General features: G+C 48.1%; 1 protein-coding gene across 18 annotated transcripts in view; it reads right to left on the bottom strand.

Moving 5' to 3' along the window:
* The window catches only part of LOC121588414 (trithorax group protein osa), a 125,708-nt gene that overhangs the window by 17,990 nt on the left and 86,829 nt on the right, over nt 1-20,889 (bottom strand). For all 18 annotated transcript variants that reach the window (XM_041906301.1, XM_041906297.1, XM_041906298.1 and 15 more), the window contains one exon: nt 901-1,096. In XM_041906301.1, coding sequence (XP_041762235.1) covers nt 901-1,096 — 196 coding nt within the window. The remainder of the gene's footprint in view (nt 1-900; nt 1,097-20,889) is intronic.

Raw genomic sequence — 20,889 nt, 5'->3', positions numbered from 1 at the left:
GAATAACAAAAAGTCATTAGAGGAAAGCAAACAAACAATTGATACTGACGTTATGGGCATTGTGCTCTCTCTTCCACACACACACACACACACACACACACACACACACTTAACGTATTACAGGGTTTTCCAGGGGTTCTCATAGTTGTGGGACACTTCCATTACTCATTCCTATTGGAAGTGAATTTCATATTCATTGGATATTGAATTCTGGCTCCCTTTTTGGACAGGATCCTACGAAATTCCTATTAGATTTGTCCAACAAGGATGCTATAGAGTCCAATTCCCGTTCATTTCACGTAATAAAGAGTCTATAAAGTGTACAGTAAATAAATGGAACTTCTTCATTTTAGTACTGAACCAATGATTTTAAATATGGAAAGAAATTCATTTGAAATTGCTGCTTATTTCACTTAACTACTAAACTTCTATTTCGCTCATTCTTGGTTGTAATAATCTTTAACGGTCTTGCATTAACGCTGGATAATATAAAATAAAATAAAACAAATTTCTCAAATATTCAAAACTGTCGCTAACTGCGTTCAAAACAAATGATAACACATATTAGTCACGAATCACAATGCATTCTTATCACCACACGCAACAGATTACAACACAATGTGCACTGATTTCACTCACACACACATTTTATCGATGCACGTATTACTACTGATTAGGTGTATTTTAACGTAAAAGAAGAATAAAAAGCGAAACCCACACACGCGCCAATCTATTAATTCCCTTTCTTTCTTCTTTTTTCACTCACAAAATACTTTGTACCGTCGGAGCGAGCGAGTTCCACAGATGTGTGTCATCGATCGCACACCACCGCCGTAAGCAACAAGTGCGTTTTCTTAGATACCATTCCCCTCGTCTTCCCTCAACTCTCCAACAACTTACCTACTGCCGGTGACATAGAACGCGACCCGCTACCAGAACCGGTTGGCGACGGCGTTGGCCTCATGCCCTGAGACGACGACGAAGAGGAGGAGTTCGGTGTGCCGGGTGCACCGTGGATGCCCGTTGGTCCTGCGGAATTGCCAGGCCCGCCGCTACCTCCCGTCGTGCTGTCATTACTGTTTTGACCCGTCGAATCCTGTGTAACAAAATTAGAAAGAATTAAAAAAATTGATTAGCGTCTTTTAAGCATCATTCGCATCGCATTGCGAAGCCACGGAGCTTTCCCTAAATAACTAAAAAAGCATCTCCAGCAAAGTGTAGTAATTGTTAGTAGCTATTGTTCACATACAAACAAACCGCTGCCGGTAAACCAGCACGATCCGGCTGCATTGTACCGCCGGGAAGCCGGTGGCCACCGCCGAGCGGTCGAAGCAGCAGCTGCTGCTGCTGTCGCCAACGGTAACATTGCCCCAGTCCGGGTAAAACCGGCCATTGTCATTCCGGAATAGGAAGCAGCCGCCGCCGGCGAGGCTGAAACCATCATCGCAAGACGCCACCATTCATCGTACGACGGAGACGAGGAGAAGGAAGATGATGGTGATGTTGAGGACGTTGATGATGATGATGATGGAGGAGCAGAACAGTATGGAGGTCGGTAGTTCATAGTGTCCCCAAAACAAACAAACAAATCACAACCGATCCGTGTGGTAGTAGAGTATGCCAAACCTACTATCCTCCCTCCTCTCAACCACTACTCTGACACAACAACCAAACGGTCCACAACTTTACTAGCACCGCACACAGATGTTCTTCTTCAGATGGCTTCACGACCAAAAAAAAAAAGCACGATAAAAACGCAGCACAAGAAACTTTTCTATTTTTTGGTCCTCTCCCTGCTCCAGCCTACACTGAATGTAGAGCGAACGGTTGATGTCGTTTTTACTTTACATTCTCACCATCACCACAACCATCACCAGCGGGAAGAAGAATTCATCCAAATTTGTTTGTTGCAATTTCCAAATTTGTTGCTTTGTTTGTATGAAGTTTGATTGGCTTTTTTTTCCCCTTCACTGCTGCGTTCCAGATGGACTTCTGCTGGCCCTCTGTCCTGGCCTGGTCCTTGGGGGGATGTCCTTACATTTTCCAGACTTCCCTTTCACAACACAGCGAGCCTTCTCTGGTCTGTTGCAAGCTGAAGGAAAGCACAGCAAAACGAAAGCCAGGGCCGCGCACGCGGTGCCGTATGTGATCGAATTTTTCGCACAAATTCTTCCACCAGCCCCATTTAATCGCCCAAATGTGACTGATTTAATAGCCTTCCGGTGTGTGCTGGGGCAGCCAGCCAGCCAGCCTGGCTAGTGAAGCGGTGGTCCGGTGGTGTTGGTGCGCATTATTGCTCCTGGATGCAATACACGCAACACTACCACACACACACTCACACTACTGCGCACCACCCACCACTACACACGGCGGCTGGGAGAGCTGCGTGTATTGTGTTGGCTGGGACCATCCACGGATGCAGCAGCAGTAGAATAACACGCGCCACACGCACTTTGGTGGTGAGTTGCAGCATTCCCTTTCCCACATCCAGCTCGGCGTGGCTGGAACGCCACTTCCCCCCGCGCTGGGGTTTTATTTTGGGAGAGGAAAAAGACTAAAAAGAGGGAAAAAAGACAATTGCTGCCCAGAAATATGCACACCAATAACAGCATGATCAGTAAAAATGCATGATGCTCACATTCTGTTACCCGTCCTGGAAAAGTGACACCCCTCTTTTTCTTTCGATTCTGTTTTCAACCAGCACAATAAGAGAAACACAACGTATTTGACGACAATGGGGGTGGACGGTAAAATTCAGCTAGCAAGGTGAGCAATTTAGCAACTATTTTCACAAAACTTTTGTTCGTCTTACTCGTCTTACAATAATTCATAAGAGAAGTGATGTTGTATAATATGTCTACAACAACTTGTTAAACAATATCCTTCCCACTTTACAGTATACTTTACGTTTTATACGTTTGATTTGTTTCACAATATCATCAATAATCCTCAAGTAAAATGTGTTCTCTCTATCTCTAAACCATTCTTTCTTTCTTACTCTCTCTTCCTCTCTCTCTCTTTACTGTTAGTCAATCAATTTTATTTTAATTTTCCCTTTTTTCCCCTTTTTTGGGACTTCAAATTGCACGTGCGCAAATAGCGAAAAAAGGACACAGGACGCGAACCCAAAGCGCTTGTAAACCACCGGAACCACACATACACAAGTGCACATTACACAAGCACAGGGATGGGGGGAGGGGGCTCGGGTTGCCCCCGGTCCGAAACGCCAACCGACCCAACAACAACGCGCATCTCGCCTCATTCTCACCAAAAAAAGGATACGCATTTTGGTGGGAGTGATAATAAAAAGTGCACACTTTACAAAATATACGCTGCGGTGGTGGTGGTGGTGGTGGTGGTGGTGGTGGTGGTGGTGGTGGTGGTGGTGGTGGTAGTGTGGCTGTGATAGTACATTTCAAATGACCACGGAAGCATTGCATATGTGTGTGGATGATGGAGTTTGTATACTGCATATGTGTGTGGAGGAGATGGGTGTGAATAAAAGAAACACTAAAAATAAATAAATGAATAAATGCGCCAATCCGAAACCCTGCGCCCCACCCCAAAAGCCTCAACGCGATGGTGGATGCTGGCACCAAAACGCATTGCTGGTGCAGGAGAGCGGTATGGTAGAGTAGGGAGAGATTGCATCGCATTCAATTAGCCCAGGACACGCGGCAGAGGGATGATGTTGGTGGTGGTGCTGGTATGCAATTGTGGAAATGAAATTAGAGTGATGCAGCAGCAGCAGCAGCAGCAGCAGTGGCTTTTGGCCACACAATCGAGTTTAATATGTGTCCTGCCGGGACCTACCAACACACACTACAACACCACCACACCACACAACTACTACACGCACAAGAGCTCCGGAGAGAGCGCCACTGTGGGATGTTGCACAAAATATCAGATGAAAAGTTTCATGTTTTTTTTTTTCGTCTATTTGCGTATGTGTGATGTTTTAATATCCTCCACCACACAACCAACCACACCACCGCCTCCTCGCTCTGCCTTGGGGTTGGTTGTTTTTGCCAGATACATACAAACCGTGTATGTATATATTCTTTAGTAACCCGGTAAATTGGCTGACCGAACGGACAACTGAGTGATGAAATAAAAATTCTCTGTCAGCCTCAGCAGCAGCAGCAAAACGTTCATTCTCTGGCTACTGGGAATTGGCGGCCAAGTGCAGCAAAAGCCAAGTGCAGGGAAAAGCTACAGAAAGCATAATTGCATGCGTCTCGAGAAAAAAAACACAACCCATTGTACTATTTGTGCTGGATGGTTTCGTTCTCAACCTGTCCCACTAACGTTTCGAATGGGAATAGATAAAAAAACATTTAAAACGATGCTGCTACAAATGCAGATTTCAGGAAAGAAAACACTAGTTAACATAATTAAAAAAAATAGCTCAAAATGTATTGAGAACGACTTTACTCGAATTCGAATTCGAAGGGCAAATATAACAGTAATGTGATTCTGTTCTGTCCCCAGCGATGAGTTGGTATAGTATGTGGAAAATCTCGCAACCAATAATCGATGACATGGTCAGCACACACAACATAGAACGAAAACTGCATGTACTTAACACATGCACCACACATAGGCAGAGTGGAGAGGAGAAGAAGAGTGAAAGAGATGATGATCCATGTCCCTATGTATGGCGCCCACCCACCACCAACAACACACTGCGCGCCTCTGTTCTGGTGCCTGAGAGCACCGACCAACAAAACCAACAAACGGGGAACGGTCGTATGGGGACACGGAAGAGACGTAGTAGTGGGCGGCCGACAGAAACGGAAATATAATTTATTTTTTTAATTTTTATCAATTTCCAACGCATATAATTTTCAATATAATTATGCACAGCATTCGCATTCACCACCATGTGCATTTGCATCGGTTTCTCGGGCTTCGGAAAATCACATCCCGCTACCCCACCATCCGCTATTCGGATGCACTTTGCCCAGTGTTGTGTAGTGGCAACGGTGCGTTGAAATCCCCAACATACACACACACCAAAAGCTGCCGAGTTATGTTTGGTGACTCATTTAAGGATTAAAAATGAGATTGCTGGATGGTGAAACTCTTGCAAAACCAGACATAGTTGCATAAATATTCGCTGTAAAGCGAGTAACAATAGTTAAAAATAATTAACAGGCTAGAGTGGCAGCAGCAAACATCACACTAATCGTAAAATGGCAAATATGCACAAAAAAAGGGAACACCGAGGACGATGTAGCAAGACGGTGGGGTGACGGGTTCTCCACAGCACAGCAAGCATTCAAGCATATTGCGGGCACAAAACTATTGTCGGCGAGGGACACCAGGAAGAGACGGGTTGTTGGTTGTTTCATCCGCGAGCATAATGATGACCAGAGTGAGCGCGCTCATCGTCCAGATTTTAGGGCAGATCAAACTCTCCCCCCTCTCTCTCTCTCGCTATCTCAGATAAAATATGCGAGAGCTGAACAAATAGAAAAAAAAAGGAAGCGGTTGGTTTGTGCGGTTTGCGTCCTAGATTATTGATTGATTTATGAGGTTTGGCTGCAATGGTGTGGTAGATGCTGATAGAGAAAAAATGAATTTTGTTATAGACTTATTTTACTCACACATAAAAAAAATCCCAATCGAGATAACAAAATGAGCAAGCAAATTTGATCGACAACAGATGCACAATTGTCCTTTAAATGATGCACAACCACGTACAATTTACCGTCGTTGGAAGTTGCCTTGCAAAGTAGATACTATGGGGTTAAAAACTATTTTAACCTGTTCCTTTCTCACATCAGCTCGAATGCACATCAATAGTACTTTCCCAGCCCGAGAAACCCGATCAAATCCCTTAAATGATTCGCAGTAAAGCTTAAAACATGTTTACAAATCGATCAAGACCATACGATCGAACAGCACATACTTCCATTAAGAGAGAACAGAGACATACGGCAGAGAAGGTGAGTTGTGTAATCGAATTCCAGGCAAATAAAACTCATACTTCAACACAGCGATAGAAAACTATGCTTTACTTGATAAACGAAGCAAAAAGGATTGGGCAAAGGGAGCCGGTGAGGTGTACGGTGGTTGAGCTCGTACCACTCGCCCTTTCCGCTCCCCGTTGCAATCTCACTGATTGAACCCTCTCACTACTCTGACTTTCTTATGGACATTTTTCATTTTTAATTTCATATAAATCCTTCCAAGGAATAGAGTGACGGTACGGCGCACGGGATGGAAACATCCAGCCCCCCTAACCCTCCCCCCCACCACAACAGCTCCATTTGGAGTGGGAGAAACAGCATGTCAATTTATTTGCCCACCCTCACACTCGTACGGTCTGATGCTGGCGCTTCTGTGCTGTCTGATAGGGCCGCTTTTCTTTGCCAAAGCAATATCCTTGCCCAGCGATGGGTTGGAAGGAACAGTGTTGGGGAGCTACATTTCACCATCAGTCCCTTTTACACTTTATATCTTCTTCTCGTTCGTCCGGTCATCATCTCCTTAATTATACCGGCATATCGAATGGAGGCGTCGGGCGCAAAAAGGGAAAACAACGAACCCACACAACGGCAGCAGCAGAGGGCAAGGCACAATCTATCTTTCTTGGAAAACTCGTCCCTGGGACTGGGAACAACATCGACCGAGGACCCAATGTGCGGCAAGGATCTTTCACGCGCGCACAACAATATCGATCAGTGTTGATACCTTGCCATGCTGTTTCGCCCTGCACCCGAGAGCACGTTTCCGGGGCTAAATCCCTCTCTCTCTCACTCGCGTTGTGGCGCTGCCACAATCTGTCACTGATTGGGAAGTTCATTGGAGGACTTGAGGTACGTGAGGTTGGGTGTCCAGTGTGGCTTTGTTTGACTTTGGCGATAAAGAGTGTTCTGTAAACTCGAACCGCAAATCAAACGACGGAGCAGCTATTAAACATTGAAGAACGTGAACCGTCGAAAATGCAATGTGAAGAAAATAAGGAACTTATGCACTTGTATCCTTGCTTCCACAAAGATGCCTTATGAATGACATTACCATGATGCCAGGCAATGGTATGCAACAACTAATATTTACACAGTTGCATAAGTTCTGATAATATCACCATAAGATTCACTACATTCTCTTCGAACGTACGTCTCCACCAGCAAATAATTTACATGTTATTCGTGATCTCGAGGAATTCGAGAAAAAAAAACACATTCTCCACAAAAATCCTCAAATCATGCGATTTCTCATCCCGATAGTGCCCCTGCTAGTCGTATATGATTCATGGGGCCAGCCGTTCTACGGCAGTAGAGGCGAATTCATTGATAACTTTACTGCTGAGCTTCACTGAACCGCATGGTTTCTGCATCCAGTCATCGACCTGATGAAGTCGGATGAAAAAGAACAAAAACCCCCACAAAAAAACGACACAAAACTAAACCGCACCTCTACTTCAGATGCACACACCGAACCGATGCATTCCTTCATGCACCCAACTGCATCATCACACACAGCCAGCCTCGTGTGGTGTTTGAACATATGGCTCTCGCTCCTCGGCTATACCACATAGCCCACAAGCCGACAGCAACTAAACTCTTGCCGCGTACTGCACACACACACACAACAGACAAGACCGACCCCCGTCCTCCTTGCTGCTCTTTCAAGGTCGCACAGCACACAAGGCACGCGCGCGCCTTCAGTGGGTCGCCGATGAACCACCACCACCAATCGCCGGGGGAAGCCACCAGTGCTGCGCGCGGCGTTTGTTGAAGGTTGAGAGGTTTTATTATTCCGTTTTTCTTCTGCGTTGCCCTTTTCTATGCTGTTATGTTAGTTTATTTTTCTTCCTCTTCTACCGCGACCCAACAACCGGCGGAATTCCGTTATCGGGGACGCGTGCGCGCATACAAACACATAGAAGATGATGATATTTTCGCCGGTCGTGGGTACACATCGTAAATGCATCTCTCTACCCGATTTCTCACTCCCTGCTCGTACCACCTTCCAGCCCCCACACAGGGGCCGGCACCCCATCTCCACTCCGTAGATTAAGGTCATCGTTCGCTCGATGCTCTCAATATGTAGAGCAGAGCGAGTGCGCGCATAGGAGAAGCACCGGAGGGCAGAGCGGCAGCACCACCGGCACGCACACATAAGGAACACACGGTGGGGATTACAATAATTGCATAATAGAGGGCATCGAACGACGGATGGACTTTATGGATGGAGCGAGCTGCGGTGCCTTGTTGCGCTGTTCCGTTTCCAGAAAGGGAAGCGGGTAAGTGGGACCACCGCGCGGGCTGGCGATGGTTTTCATTTGAGTGCACGCGTACGTACTTTCTACTGTGGACACTCGATGTGTCACCGTATCGCATTTCTTCAAACGCGGTGCTGATGATGTTCATCGCATTCCGAGTACAAAAAAAAAACACGCTGCTTTTGCGCGGAACCCGAACCGCAGTGGATGTTGTGGATGCAATCCTGCCGCCTCCTTCTCCAACACTCCTCCACCGGCCACTTTCAAACGGCCACACCAAAGCAAACGACACGATAATTGAAGTGACGTCAATTAATGTCACAAACGTTGTCTAGAGTGAACTCGTCCTCCAATTCGCTTACCATCCTCCCGCGTATCCCGGCGGAACCGTACGACGGTGTTGGGGCGGATGAGAATACTAACAACGCGGGGCCGTCGTCGTTAGAGACGCTCTGGGTGCGCGCACATGCAATAAAATTCGCAACTCTACACACGACGAGGGCGAGGGTTTGGAGCTCTCCGACGAGCAAAGCCGCCGGACGGTTCTCTCCACCACATCAACCCTCATCATCATCATCATCATCATCGTCATGATCGGGGCAACGTTATGGTCGTGCCGTGGTCGTATCCCGCTACACTAACAATGCAGCAACATTGTGCGGTTATGGTCAAACATAAACCAAACCCTCACACTTTGTACATTTGCCATCACCACCACACCACACAACACTTCGGGCGGCCATTCTACCAATTGCAAAAGTAACATTAGTCGGATGGAGTGGAACTGACGGTGAATAGTAACAACCACAGCAACAACAGCACACAGGAGAGACCGTCCACAGCACACGGGAGGGTACCGCTTGTCATAAACGCATTAAATTGCAACGAAAGTCATCATCGTCATCGGCGTCATCGTCCCGCCGTCGCTGGGCCAGGCAGCAGCGAAACACACAGCGAGCGTGTGTTGGGCAAAAGAAACCGGCGCCCGTATTAACCTTGGCACGGTCGGCCGTGTTGTTGTTGGGCGTTTCCTCCTCTACTCTTCCTTCCTTCTCTGTGCCGCACAAAAGAGGCGGGGGTCCGCGTGTACATCGTTAAACTAACGAACCGACGAGTTGAGTCAACTGGGCGCATCGATGGTAAACTTTGTATGTTTATTTTGCCCCCCTTTTTCCCGCGAGAGTTTTTCGTCGTTCTACACTCGCCGCCTGGGGGGGGGGGGCTATCCTCTTACTCACTTTGGGCTCCCTCTTTCGTTACAATGTGTGTGTGTGTGTCTGTATTGCTGCTGATCAAACGTACAAATTTCAACAATCATAAGCTGAACTTTATTCCACCCCCAAAGAGAGCGTGTCCTGTTGGCCAACTCCGTTTATTTGGGGGGTTACGGTTCTACGCGTAAGTGTACGTTTGACGATTGACGTCTTGAGGTACCGGCTTTTAGCCGCATCAATCAATGCGGAGAGTTTCTTGCGATTGCTTCGGTAAAAAGCAAAGAAAAGACCCGACACAAAAAACGATACTGTTCCGCGATGTGATGTTAGGAGAAAAGCCGCATCAAAAAGCCGGCGATGAAACTGGCGCCACATTAGCCTGTTTTTATCACATACACGTTAATCAACGCAACCCTCTTCTTTTCAAACCTACATCCGCTCGCTAGCGCGATCGTGTCTAGACATTTTTGCTGTGACAATGCTTCTAAGATTGCCCCAAAGAATGGTAGAATTCCTTATAACATTGGCTTAGGTTTTTAAAAGGCACAATAGAGCTGTGAACATCTAAAGATCGATAAGCCATCTCAACAAAAAAAAATTGAGAAATCCCAAAGCAAGAATTTTTCGACCAAACAACAATACGGGCAGCAAAAGAGAGACCTGTGTTTGAAGACGTCGTCATCTTGCAAGTCGTCAATTGAATTACACCACTAACCCGATTTTCTCATTTCCTAACTCGAACGCATTTTTTGCACCAACCAACTGACGGTTGGAATAGTTGGGTGGTTTGCTGAGCTGCTGAAGCCAGTGAACCATAACGAAAACAGTACGCCGGGGTCGGAGCGCTGTATCAACAGAGACCGGACCGAGAAACGAACGGTGTTCCGACAAGAGCTGACGAAAGAGTGTAGAACGCCCAATGCATCCAACTCAACTGGCTGCGAAATCTCTAACACCACACCAAACCGAACAGCACACGGGATGACTTACAAAAGCGCTAAACTCTGTGAGCTTCCCCAGTGTTGTCCCAAAGCGCGCTGGCTGGAAATGGAAAAGACAGATAAACAGATGCGAAAAAGGCTTCCAGAGGGCTTCCTTTGTGGATATTCCTAGCCGTGTATGATGGCCGTCTCTAGTTGTGTTTGCTATCCCCCTCTTTCTCTGTCTCTGTGCCAAAGAGCTATAAATGAGGATTGCGCGGTTCCCGCCACCGTGTCTTGGGTGTGTGGGAAGGACCGGCTAATCTAATGGCAAAGAGGACGACAGAGGGCCATCCCCGTATCACAACGGCAGCGAAATTATTCCAGTGACTCATTCCGTTCCGTCGTCTGCTGCTCTATTCCAAATTGCCATCAAACACAATTGCCCGAGCAACGGCCGCCTCCGCCGTGGTAGTGGTCTTGGGTCTCTGGGAAGATAGAATCTGGGAAAGCTATGCTCGCTAACAGAATAAATAATAGCTCGACACCAAAGGGAGAACCCATGCCGGCTGGGTGGATGGATGGATGGGGTTTGTGATGTAGCGCTCGCTAGCTTTAGCACAGTTCAGCTTTTCCCAAAGGGTCGTCGCTTCAACGCGGCACCAACGCAACAGCCAAGGGCAAAGCCAGCCCATTCCGTCCCCGCGTGGTTTGGGAGGGTGAGTTCTCCGTATAATCTGGTGTGTCGTCCTCCTCTGCTAAATTGCTGGTTGCCGCGCTATTCTCTCGCTCTCTAGGCACACTCGCTAGCACGACCGCGTGCGTGTCTCTATATCCCCGATTTCTGCGATTATATTTCTTCCCAGAAATGGTATACTACTGTACTGGGCCAACCAAAACGCGCTGCTTTCCTTTCCCCCATGCACAGGCAGTCTCACACAAAGAACCCTGCTTAAAAACTCAGTGGCTCTGTTCCATTCTCGAGTAGAAGTCGCCCCAAACTTGCAGGCTGTGGAGAGTGGTAGAATAAGCAGGCGGCGGTGGTGGTGGTGTTGCCCATGGTGTACAAAAACTCCTCTGAAAGTCGGAACCGGAGACGGGGCAATGTCGACAAACGGATGGACGGAATATCACGACGAAGACGGCGAGAACCTCACAAACACCGTCGGGCGGCAGAAGGCAGATACAGGGACTCGACGGGAATGTGCTCACATAACCATCTTATCCGCTGCTGCCGCACTCGATCTCTCTTTCTCTCGCTTGCCACACAGCGGTGTGTCTCCATACATCATCATTCCAAAGAAACACACGATTGAGTGAGTTCAGGTCTCTTGCGGTGAATGTCGTCGTCGTCGTTGCTGTCGACGTAGCTCTCCACTTCCCATCACCCAGCACAGCGCACCAGAATACGATGACAAACGCACGCAAGAGAGAGAATAGGACGCGAGGACGACGACGAGGGTACTCCCCTCCTTTCTGCCAGGCCCCACTGGGTGCCCTGGTGCTTGTTGTTCGCCTAACGACGTACACTCTCCCCCCTCATCACCCCTGCTCAAAGCCCCTGACGTTTCCCAGCACCACCAACAAGCACAACGCTATGGCACAGAGCTCTCAGGGCCACACCACACAGCGCGGCGACGTGTTCAAGCTCTCGTCGTAGTCGGGCCGGTATCAGCTCCGGCACAGAGAGCACACCGACAGCATCGAAAATCCATCCTCACGGCAACGGCACGGCACATCGAAATAAAGCGTTGTGCTGTTGCTGCTTTTGCTTTTGCTGTTGCCTCTGCTGCGGTGTGCTGCCGGGTGGTGGTGGTGGTGGTCGGAGTCGCCGTGTGCGCCATCATGCCATATCAGCGTAGCCAAAAGCCGGGACGACGACGGACGACATAGCACACTGCTGGTGCTGCGCTGCTGCTGCTGCGAGGAGTGTAGTAAAGTGTGTTTTCGACCCGGACCCGACCGACCGGAGCGAGCGCGCGATACGCCTCCTGTGTGCTGCTCTGTGTGTGCCGCGCGCTTTGGTGCGGCTTTAGGTCGTCCGTCCACACACCGAGCAGTGCACACCGAGCGCACCGGCACACTCGGCAACGGTTCGGTTGCTTCGATGGTCAAAATTTGTCCGACGCAGGCAGCGTTGGTTTATTATGCGTGCAAGAAAACGCACAACAAAAGGGAATATATTGCAATCGGTTTAATGCAAAAAGCGTTCAATAATTTACAACTGACAGTAATTTGTGTCAGACAGTTGAAAAACATTGCAATTTAAAATGGTAAATTGATAAACTCACTAAATTATTTTATACAGCAACATTGATTAAGACTATAACGCAAAAACCATGCCAGTCAGCAACTCATCCCATCAATCGCAAGAAACAACACATCTATTCCCATAATACCACAATTTTGACCGAAAGGTGCGCGCACCATATTCCACCGTGCCTCGACGGTCGGTGTGTTGCTGTGCATCCCAAATGCCCGGACGACGCTTTCGGTGCGCGCACTGTGCTGTTTGTGCTCTGTGTGGCACGGCCATCCATTCGTACACCCGTCCCGGGGTGTCGATGTTCGTTCTCGATGTGTTTTTCCCCCTTGATATCCCGGGGTATATACCAGTTCGAGTTAGTCAAGTCAAACGACACAGGGTCGAGCGATAGGGATAGAGAGAGAAAGCGATGTGAGAGGGTACACACAACGAAGGGGAGCCAGAGCAGCGCAGCTGTGGTCGGAGCTGCTGCTGCTGCTGTTGCTCTACTGCTGCTGCTGCTGCTGCTCGGTGCTGACGCTGTGCTTGTGCTGTTATAGCAGCAGACACACACACACACAGCACGAGAGTGCTAAAACGCGCCATGTCCGTATCACGTCGTTGCGGTGGTTCATTCGAGCAGAGCAGCCAAGCTCTTACCAGCAATAACAACGCAGAGGCAGGCGCAGCGGCGGACAGGCGCATCAGCAGCGCACAAAAGCATTAACTCGGCAGAGAAGAATCTTCATCACCCTGTCCCTCGCTACAAACCGTATCCCTATCTACATTGGGTCCACAAACAGCAAAAAACGGGGACGATGGCACACACAAGCTATTCGCATTTGCCCATTCCGGCCGTACCATCACATTTCTCATACCCTCCCACTCCCTACTCCCCTACACTGCCAGAGGCAGCGCACTCTCGACCACGTTTTCTCTGTATAGGGGAGAGTGGCGCGCACATGCTTCGCTGACGATGTTCGGCGGTGCGCTGCTGATGTCGCATCGCAACTGTGACAGCACACACAACTGACACAAAAATTTTAACGCACTCTCTGACTGGGGGTCCCCGAGCTACCACCAGCAGCACCAATCGCCCGGATCCGAAGGAGGGAAAAAAGCACACACGCAACAAAATAAACGTGTAGAACCATACACCGGCACCACCACACCTCATGGAATAAAAATAACGAGAGGGCCAACTTTATTTTCATTTCGGCTCCGGCGGCACACACAGCTCGCAGCGAAGGCAGGGCGCGCCCCGTAATTTTGCTGAGAATGGTGCATGCACAATCAATAATACGCAACACCCCCAAGGATGGGAGAGGAGAAGATATGGGTTGGAAAAGCAAAAAACCCACAATAAATTGCGCGATCTTGAAAGAGCAACGCCGGAGCAGAAATCTTCACAGTGTTTTCGGACTGTGTGTTCTTCGGTTTTATCCTCTGCCAGAGGTTGAAATGACAACAAAGCAGATAAGCGTTTGCTGCTAGAGTACTTAACAGATCGCATACGATGGCACAAACCGCCACCACTCACCTGTCGTGATGTCACGAAGCGAAAAAAGCACACAAAGCTATTAACGCACACACACGCACGAAGGAAAGGCAAAGAGGCGGCGGAAATTCATTTAACACGTGTGTGGTGGGGAGGGTCGTGGAGGGTTAATTTCGATCAAAAAATGATAACGAACCACACCAAAACCGTTGATTGTTGTTGCTAAAAACCGGTAATTGGTTTGCAGCAGTAGCGAAAATTTGCGAAGAATTCATTAGAAAGGTGGAATTTCTATCCAATTTTTGTGTTTTATTTCTTTCTTCTATAATCACCACCCGAGTACGAGAAATTATTCGTTCATTCATACAAAAGATTCGTTCATTATAAAATACACACAAACAATTCATTTCTCATTCGTGAGATGCAGCACCTTTCACTCTCGCAAGTGCCATTTCCCGCTTACGTTATCTGAGGGGCTGAAAATACTTCCCCAGCTGTCGCACTGGCGAACGCTCGAACCGGGAAAGGCAAAACATATTCCCGCCAAAAAACTCTCCCTACAATTGACCCAAGCTCTACGTTACCTACGGCACGGGTTCACGTTCCTTTTCAGTGGTATTGGATTGGTTGGGAACAGAGAAAAACGGCCGAGAGCAGAGAAAAAGAGGAACAAGCATTTATACAAATTGGAGGCGTAGATTCTCGTGAGAATGGAAAAAGAAGATTCTCACTCTACACTGGGCGGCATATGTATGTGTGGTGGTTTGCAGCCGAAAGAGTTGTGGGACTGAGCGGCGGCGGCGACGGCAACACTCGAAAGAGCATAAAATAAACAACCAAAGGCTGTCCAGATTCCACCTGTACCTCTCCTGCACCACAGCAGCGCCTGATGAAGAACCTGATACATAGACGAGGCGTTTCCTTGCCTAAACAGCTACAGTGCAGCAACAAAAGCGCACCAAATGATGATGAGATGGAGGGAAAGTATCAAAGAAACAATTATTTGCTTCCCCCAAAAAAAAAGTAATTCCTTCCAGCCGGTGGAGATGACGTGCCGAAGTCACGCGCATTGCTATAATGTAAAACAGTCTACAGAGCGCACGGCACGCGCCCACAATCCGTTCGCATGTCAAGGGCAATATGCTGTAGGAGCTATATTTTCAAGGGCTACTATTGCCGATTACAAACACACACACACACACACACACACGAACACGAATATGAAAACGCTCCAGAGCAGGAAACCGGTCCTCCCGGCTTGTCAAAATCCAAAATCACTCACACAAACACACACACACTCGGGGGCGGCAAAGTATACATTTTCCCGCTCAATTCAAAACACACATTCTCCATCCTTTCCAAAGGCCCTCTGCCTTGCCCTCTTTCTAACGATACCCCCCGTAACTTGGCTTCCCTTTTCTTTGCCGCAAGTGCGACGGAGGAACACACACACACACACACACACACACAAACAGCCACGTGGTGGTGGGCCGGTCCATGTTTTGGCTTTGGTGCGCCGGCGATAATAACGATGCTAGAAACGAACGGATGCGGAGAGTAGCATTATTGTGACTACTTGCATCGAGTCATCATGCACGCAGACTGAAACACACGCACACACACAGACACGGTGGTGCCAACATTTCACGTGCGTTGCTGCTGTATTGCTAAAGCATAGATGAGAGTGGCTGTATCTTTCATATCACTCTCAACAGAGTAGAAAAGCGTGACCAAAGGCCGGAGTTGTAAAAGCACGAGGTTTTGTAAAGGTATCCCCCTACCCCCTTGGTGGCGAGCATAACCGTGCAAATATGAAAGGGGCGGGAGTTGGTTGTTTACGGCGAGCGATTCTCCTCTTCCGATGAAGCGATATCGTCTGTCGTTTGTTTTTCTTTTCTTTTCACCCCTTACATCTCATCTGCGCCTGTGGTATGGCGCGAATCTTACGCCGCGCTTACCGGGCAAATCAGCCGCCCAACCTTAACAGCGACGACGGCGACAGGTTGGTTGGTGGTTGCGTGATAGTACTTTTATTCACGTTTGTTACCAAGTAAAAGGAAAAGCGTTCCGGTTGAAAGTGAAACGCTCTTGGGAAATGAGGCAAGTTCATGTGCGGCCTTTGTGTATGATATATGTTTAAGGTTCGTTAAACAGTGCATGTTAAGGCAAACGTGGCACACCAGCATCGTTTGCGGGTATGAGCGCATCAAACCACAATGACAGATGGGAAAGATACACACACACACACACACACTACGACGGCGGAGCCAAAAGCCGCGCGTGTGATACAACAAATCATTTGCTCACACCGTCTAAACGTAAAACATGTGCGAGCCCCTCCTCTTCGTCGTTGCATTCAATTGCGATAAAAAAAAAAAACAAAACAAAACAAACTCAACAATAGCAACACACACAGACACACACACACTCACTGTGCTGTAATCATGTTGAGAAAGGTTAAGAGCAGCCAGAAGAATAAAAACAAACCCCCAGCACGCAAGAGACCGCCAACTCTCCCTTCCCCCTCTCCAAACACCGCGTTCACATCCAAATGTAAGGCAGCGCAAGCACGTGAAAAAGGGATCAGCGTAAGCGTGGAGAACGGAGAGCGTGGGAACAGACAGAGGGAGGGAGGAAGGGTCATGGTGCTGTCGGTTCGATGGGGTGAGGGGGTTGCACACCAGCGGATGCCAAGCAAAACCCCGACCCGAACGATCGACCGACCAAAACACACCACACACAACCGGCATTTTAACGTCGCCGCGTCGTCCCATATCTCTGTCCGTATGTATGCGTGTACGTGTGTGCGCTGATGAGATGGGAGTCGGTCTTCAATAATAACAGGCAATAGCAATATCAACAGCAGCAGCAGCAGCAGCAGCACGGTAGAGTTGCAAGCAGAAAAGCCGTCGTCACGGAGGAAATATAAACAAAATGCTTTACACACACGCACATGGCCCTTTGAGCGCGCCAATACCGCTGAAGGGGATTTCAGTACGCAAATAGATGCCCAGTCCGTCGTCGGTAGGTAGCCGACGGCTCCACAATCCATCCGTACTGCGCTCTCACGGCCACGTGGGCAATCAGTACACTCGCAATCTGGCGGGGATGGTGATGTCTAACTATATCGACCGTACGAACGACACATCTCGCCAAACAACCAGTGATCAGTGGTCGATGGGTAGGGCCTGTTAAACGGTCGACACCTAAGTCGTATCCCTCTATTCTGTGGAGATTTCATAGGACACCACCATCCATCATCATTATTGGAATTGGAGTCCATCGAATCCTCGTGTATTATAGCTTATGAAGGATCAAATAGACCTAGCCGCATCAGTAGTGCTTTTGTAGCATTTTACTGAAGTTCATTTTGGATCTTTTCTTGCCTTAAGTAGGACTTTTTTTTATTTTCGCAGCACAGAACACGTGAGACAAATCTTATCTAAACAAACCCCAATCTCCAAAACCTCGGAGACTATTGCCGTATCTTTCCAAACGACCAGAGGTAAGCAACCATCGTTTTCTTGATAAAATCAAAGGATCAAACAGACATTCACTATAGATCCCTCCTTCTCCAGGAGTCTTCTACAGTAAAAATAGGTTAGAAACACCACCAAACACTACATCCGCTAAACCAAAAGCCAACCCCCTTAAAGGATGTGAATAGCTACAGCACAGCCCTTCTTTGCCCTACTTGAGCACATCAATAAACTTCTAACAACATTCCTCCAGATTACGGAACGCTAAACCATTATGTATAGGTTGATTTTAATCATTCATCAGTGCAAGCTGCTATTGCCAGTACTTGCCGTGGTGGTGGTAGTATCAAGGGGCAACACGGCAGAAATGTAAGCAATTAAAACAACGCAGAAACATGTCTTCGCACACGCACATACGCACCAACCGACACAATACGACGTAGCACACACACGTACGGTAGCGCGCACAATTTATGCTTAGAGCATTTGGCCCATTTAGAAATTCCTTGCAATGGTGCGATAATCTGCTTCTTCAACTAAGGCGTAGAGTGAAGCACGACAACCCCTCCACACACCCAAGGTAGTAGTGGAGGTAGCGCCCGCAGCAAGAGGAGGAAAATTATACTCGTCGTCCTGGCGGCTTTGCCATGCTTTTTCACTTTGCAGGAAGTTTCGGAAGGCATGAGACATATCCCGGGAATGGGGGAAAACCCGTAATAGTACCGGCACTGGCAGCAGACAGACACACATGGCAAGTAGTAGGCAAAAGGCCACAGCTGAACACAACCCCAGGGCTCTAGCAACCCGAATGAACGGGGACATGAGAGGTGCTGCAAAAAGTTTTACCCCTGGATGTGGCTCCAAACCAACACACACACACACGCATGCCAGGAAAAGGCAAGGAAAATGCCAACAACCAATAAAAACCTACTACAGAGAGAGATAGAGAAAGAGGGAAGACGACGGCGAGAGTTGCCGGTTGTGGTGCAATAAAACGGAAAACCCGACTAAAAGAACGGTTTTCCTGTGTAGACGGCAGGGGGGACGCACAAATACACCGACCAAACACACAGCACACAGTGGAACGGAAAAGTCGTCCTTCTTCACGGGGAAAACGAAGCCACAATCATATCACACAGAACCGACGACGACGCCGTTTTCCACAGTGTACCATCTCATCCGTAGGAAGAGAGGTTGCTGGTGCGCGCACGTTAGAGATTGTCAGGATGAAATGTGCCTACATTCTACGTTTTTCGATCCAGCGACTCCCACAGCTGCATCAAGTCGTCGTGGCAAGAACATTGGGAATAGGGTACCTTTTCTGAGGACATAAATTGGGAATGTTTTACACTAAGTATAGACAGCATTTGGCGTGTTTGAAGACGATTTCACAAACTTCTTATCGAGACAAAAATCCTATTTTTGCACACGCACAAAAACTAAGCAAATCTTAAAACATATATCAGATGATTTCTATGTTAAAAGCACCAAATTCAAGTATATCTGTATCCTAAGATACAGTGCAATAAACCCAAAATATATCTTCTGGTAGTAGCCTTCAAGGCATAACGAACAACACACAACCCACTGTGCCGGAGCCATCGGGAGCACCAGCCAGACACACACGCAGAGCACATACTCGGCACAGTGTGTTTCTTTCATTCCGAGAGCACACACATCGAGCAGAAAAAGCAGCAACATCAGCCCATTTGCAAAAAGGGGCCTGGTGTATTACGGGCGCCGCCGCCAAGCAAGAGCAAACTAAAAGGAACTCAACCGTTTCATGGGTCGTTGGGAAAAGCAGAACGTATGCAAGGGGGGAGGGGGGGAGCGGGGTAGTTAGCAAAAGACTCTTCCTTTACCGTGGTGGTAGTGCTCTGGATTCAGGTCCAGAGAAGGAGCATAGTAGAGTTTTTCTGCTTGGAGACACCGGGGGTCGGTCGTCACCATCCGGGAGTTGCTTTGATTCGGAAGCGCTCTACCAATGCGACCGAATCCTTCTTGGACGTTATGCGTCCATTTTGCGTTAGTGGTCTCGGGTACAGTGCACAGTGCGTTGAAGCAGTGACACAGCATTGAGAGCATTACTGCGGAGCGGTGAAGATGCTAGGACCTAACCATCCTTTATCGAGTGCCTTAAGAGACCAAATGACGCAAGAAAACCCTCACTTACTGATGTCTTGTCCGTGATGCAACTCTATATCAGATTTTGATTGGCTTTAAAACACATTATTAGGAGATGAATTCCACTTAGTATTCTCACTACAGTCGGTTGAGTCGTTCGCCAAACTCAAATTTAATAGCAAAACGTTTGAGGGGCGCTTCACAGAACAAGCAACACCATATCAAAAAGCGTGACTGAAATCATAGCATATCACACGGACATCAGCAGCGGTTGCTAAAATAAAACAAAACAACAGCCAACCAAAAAAAAAAAAAACCAGACATTGATCTGATGGCATAGTTATTCTCACACGACGACAGCGGAATATAAAGCAATGCACACATAAAACATCCACGACCTACGGCAAGCTGGCTGCAATCCGCCGACTCGGGTAGACGACGACGACGACGACGAGGTGATGGTTGGAAACACCCCTCTTGGGGGAGGAGACCAGTGCTTGGGAAAGGGAAGATGAGGATACAGAAACAGATGGTAATAGTACGTGGCGAAGTGTCTGTGTATGTGGAATGCGCGGGAAACCCCAAACAAACCACCCTCAAACCATCACCACCATCTCACAATCCATCCGCACGTCCGCCCGCCCGCTCTCGGTATAGAGAGAACGAATTCATCCACCGTCGTCGTTATCGGTCTCTTCTCGGTGTTCTACGCAATTCCTACAAACTGGACGAACGCACCCACCCCACCAGAACACACAGAGATGGATGCCGCCGCTCACACCTACGTTTTCAAAACCTTTCGAAAACGGTCCCTTCTCCTCCGCTCCCTGCGGCGCCGCTCTGCTCTGTCCCTATCCGGCAGCCATTGAGTGGTTTTGCTTTAAATGAATGAACATTTCCCAAACAAACTGCTCGGGTGGGGGGCGCGAGCGCCGGTATGTTTCGCCAATAGCCGATGTGCCATTTGCTGAGGATAGTATGTTGAATCAAGCGGTATCGAGAACTTTTTACATTTCTTTTTGTATTGGTAAGGTTAAAGTGTAAAATAGACAAGTGCAGATGTAGACAGTTTTTCGTTGACGGTGGATGTTCAGAACTGTGTTCAGAATGGCACATGGCGCATCATCGTTTTGTACTATGCTTTGGTCCCATTTTTTTCCCCCAGCAATCTCAGCG

The sequence above is a fragment of the Anopheles merus genome, chromosome 2R, assembly GCF_017562075.2.
Source record: "Anopheles merus strain MAF chromosome 2R, AmerM5.1, whole genome shotgun sequence".
NCBI classification, from domain to species: domain Eukaryota; kingdom Metazoa; phylum Arthropoda; class Insecta; order Diptera; family Culicidae; genus Anopheles; species Anopheles merus.
This window is presented reverse-complemented; position numbering and strand designations above follow the sequence as displayed.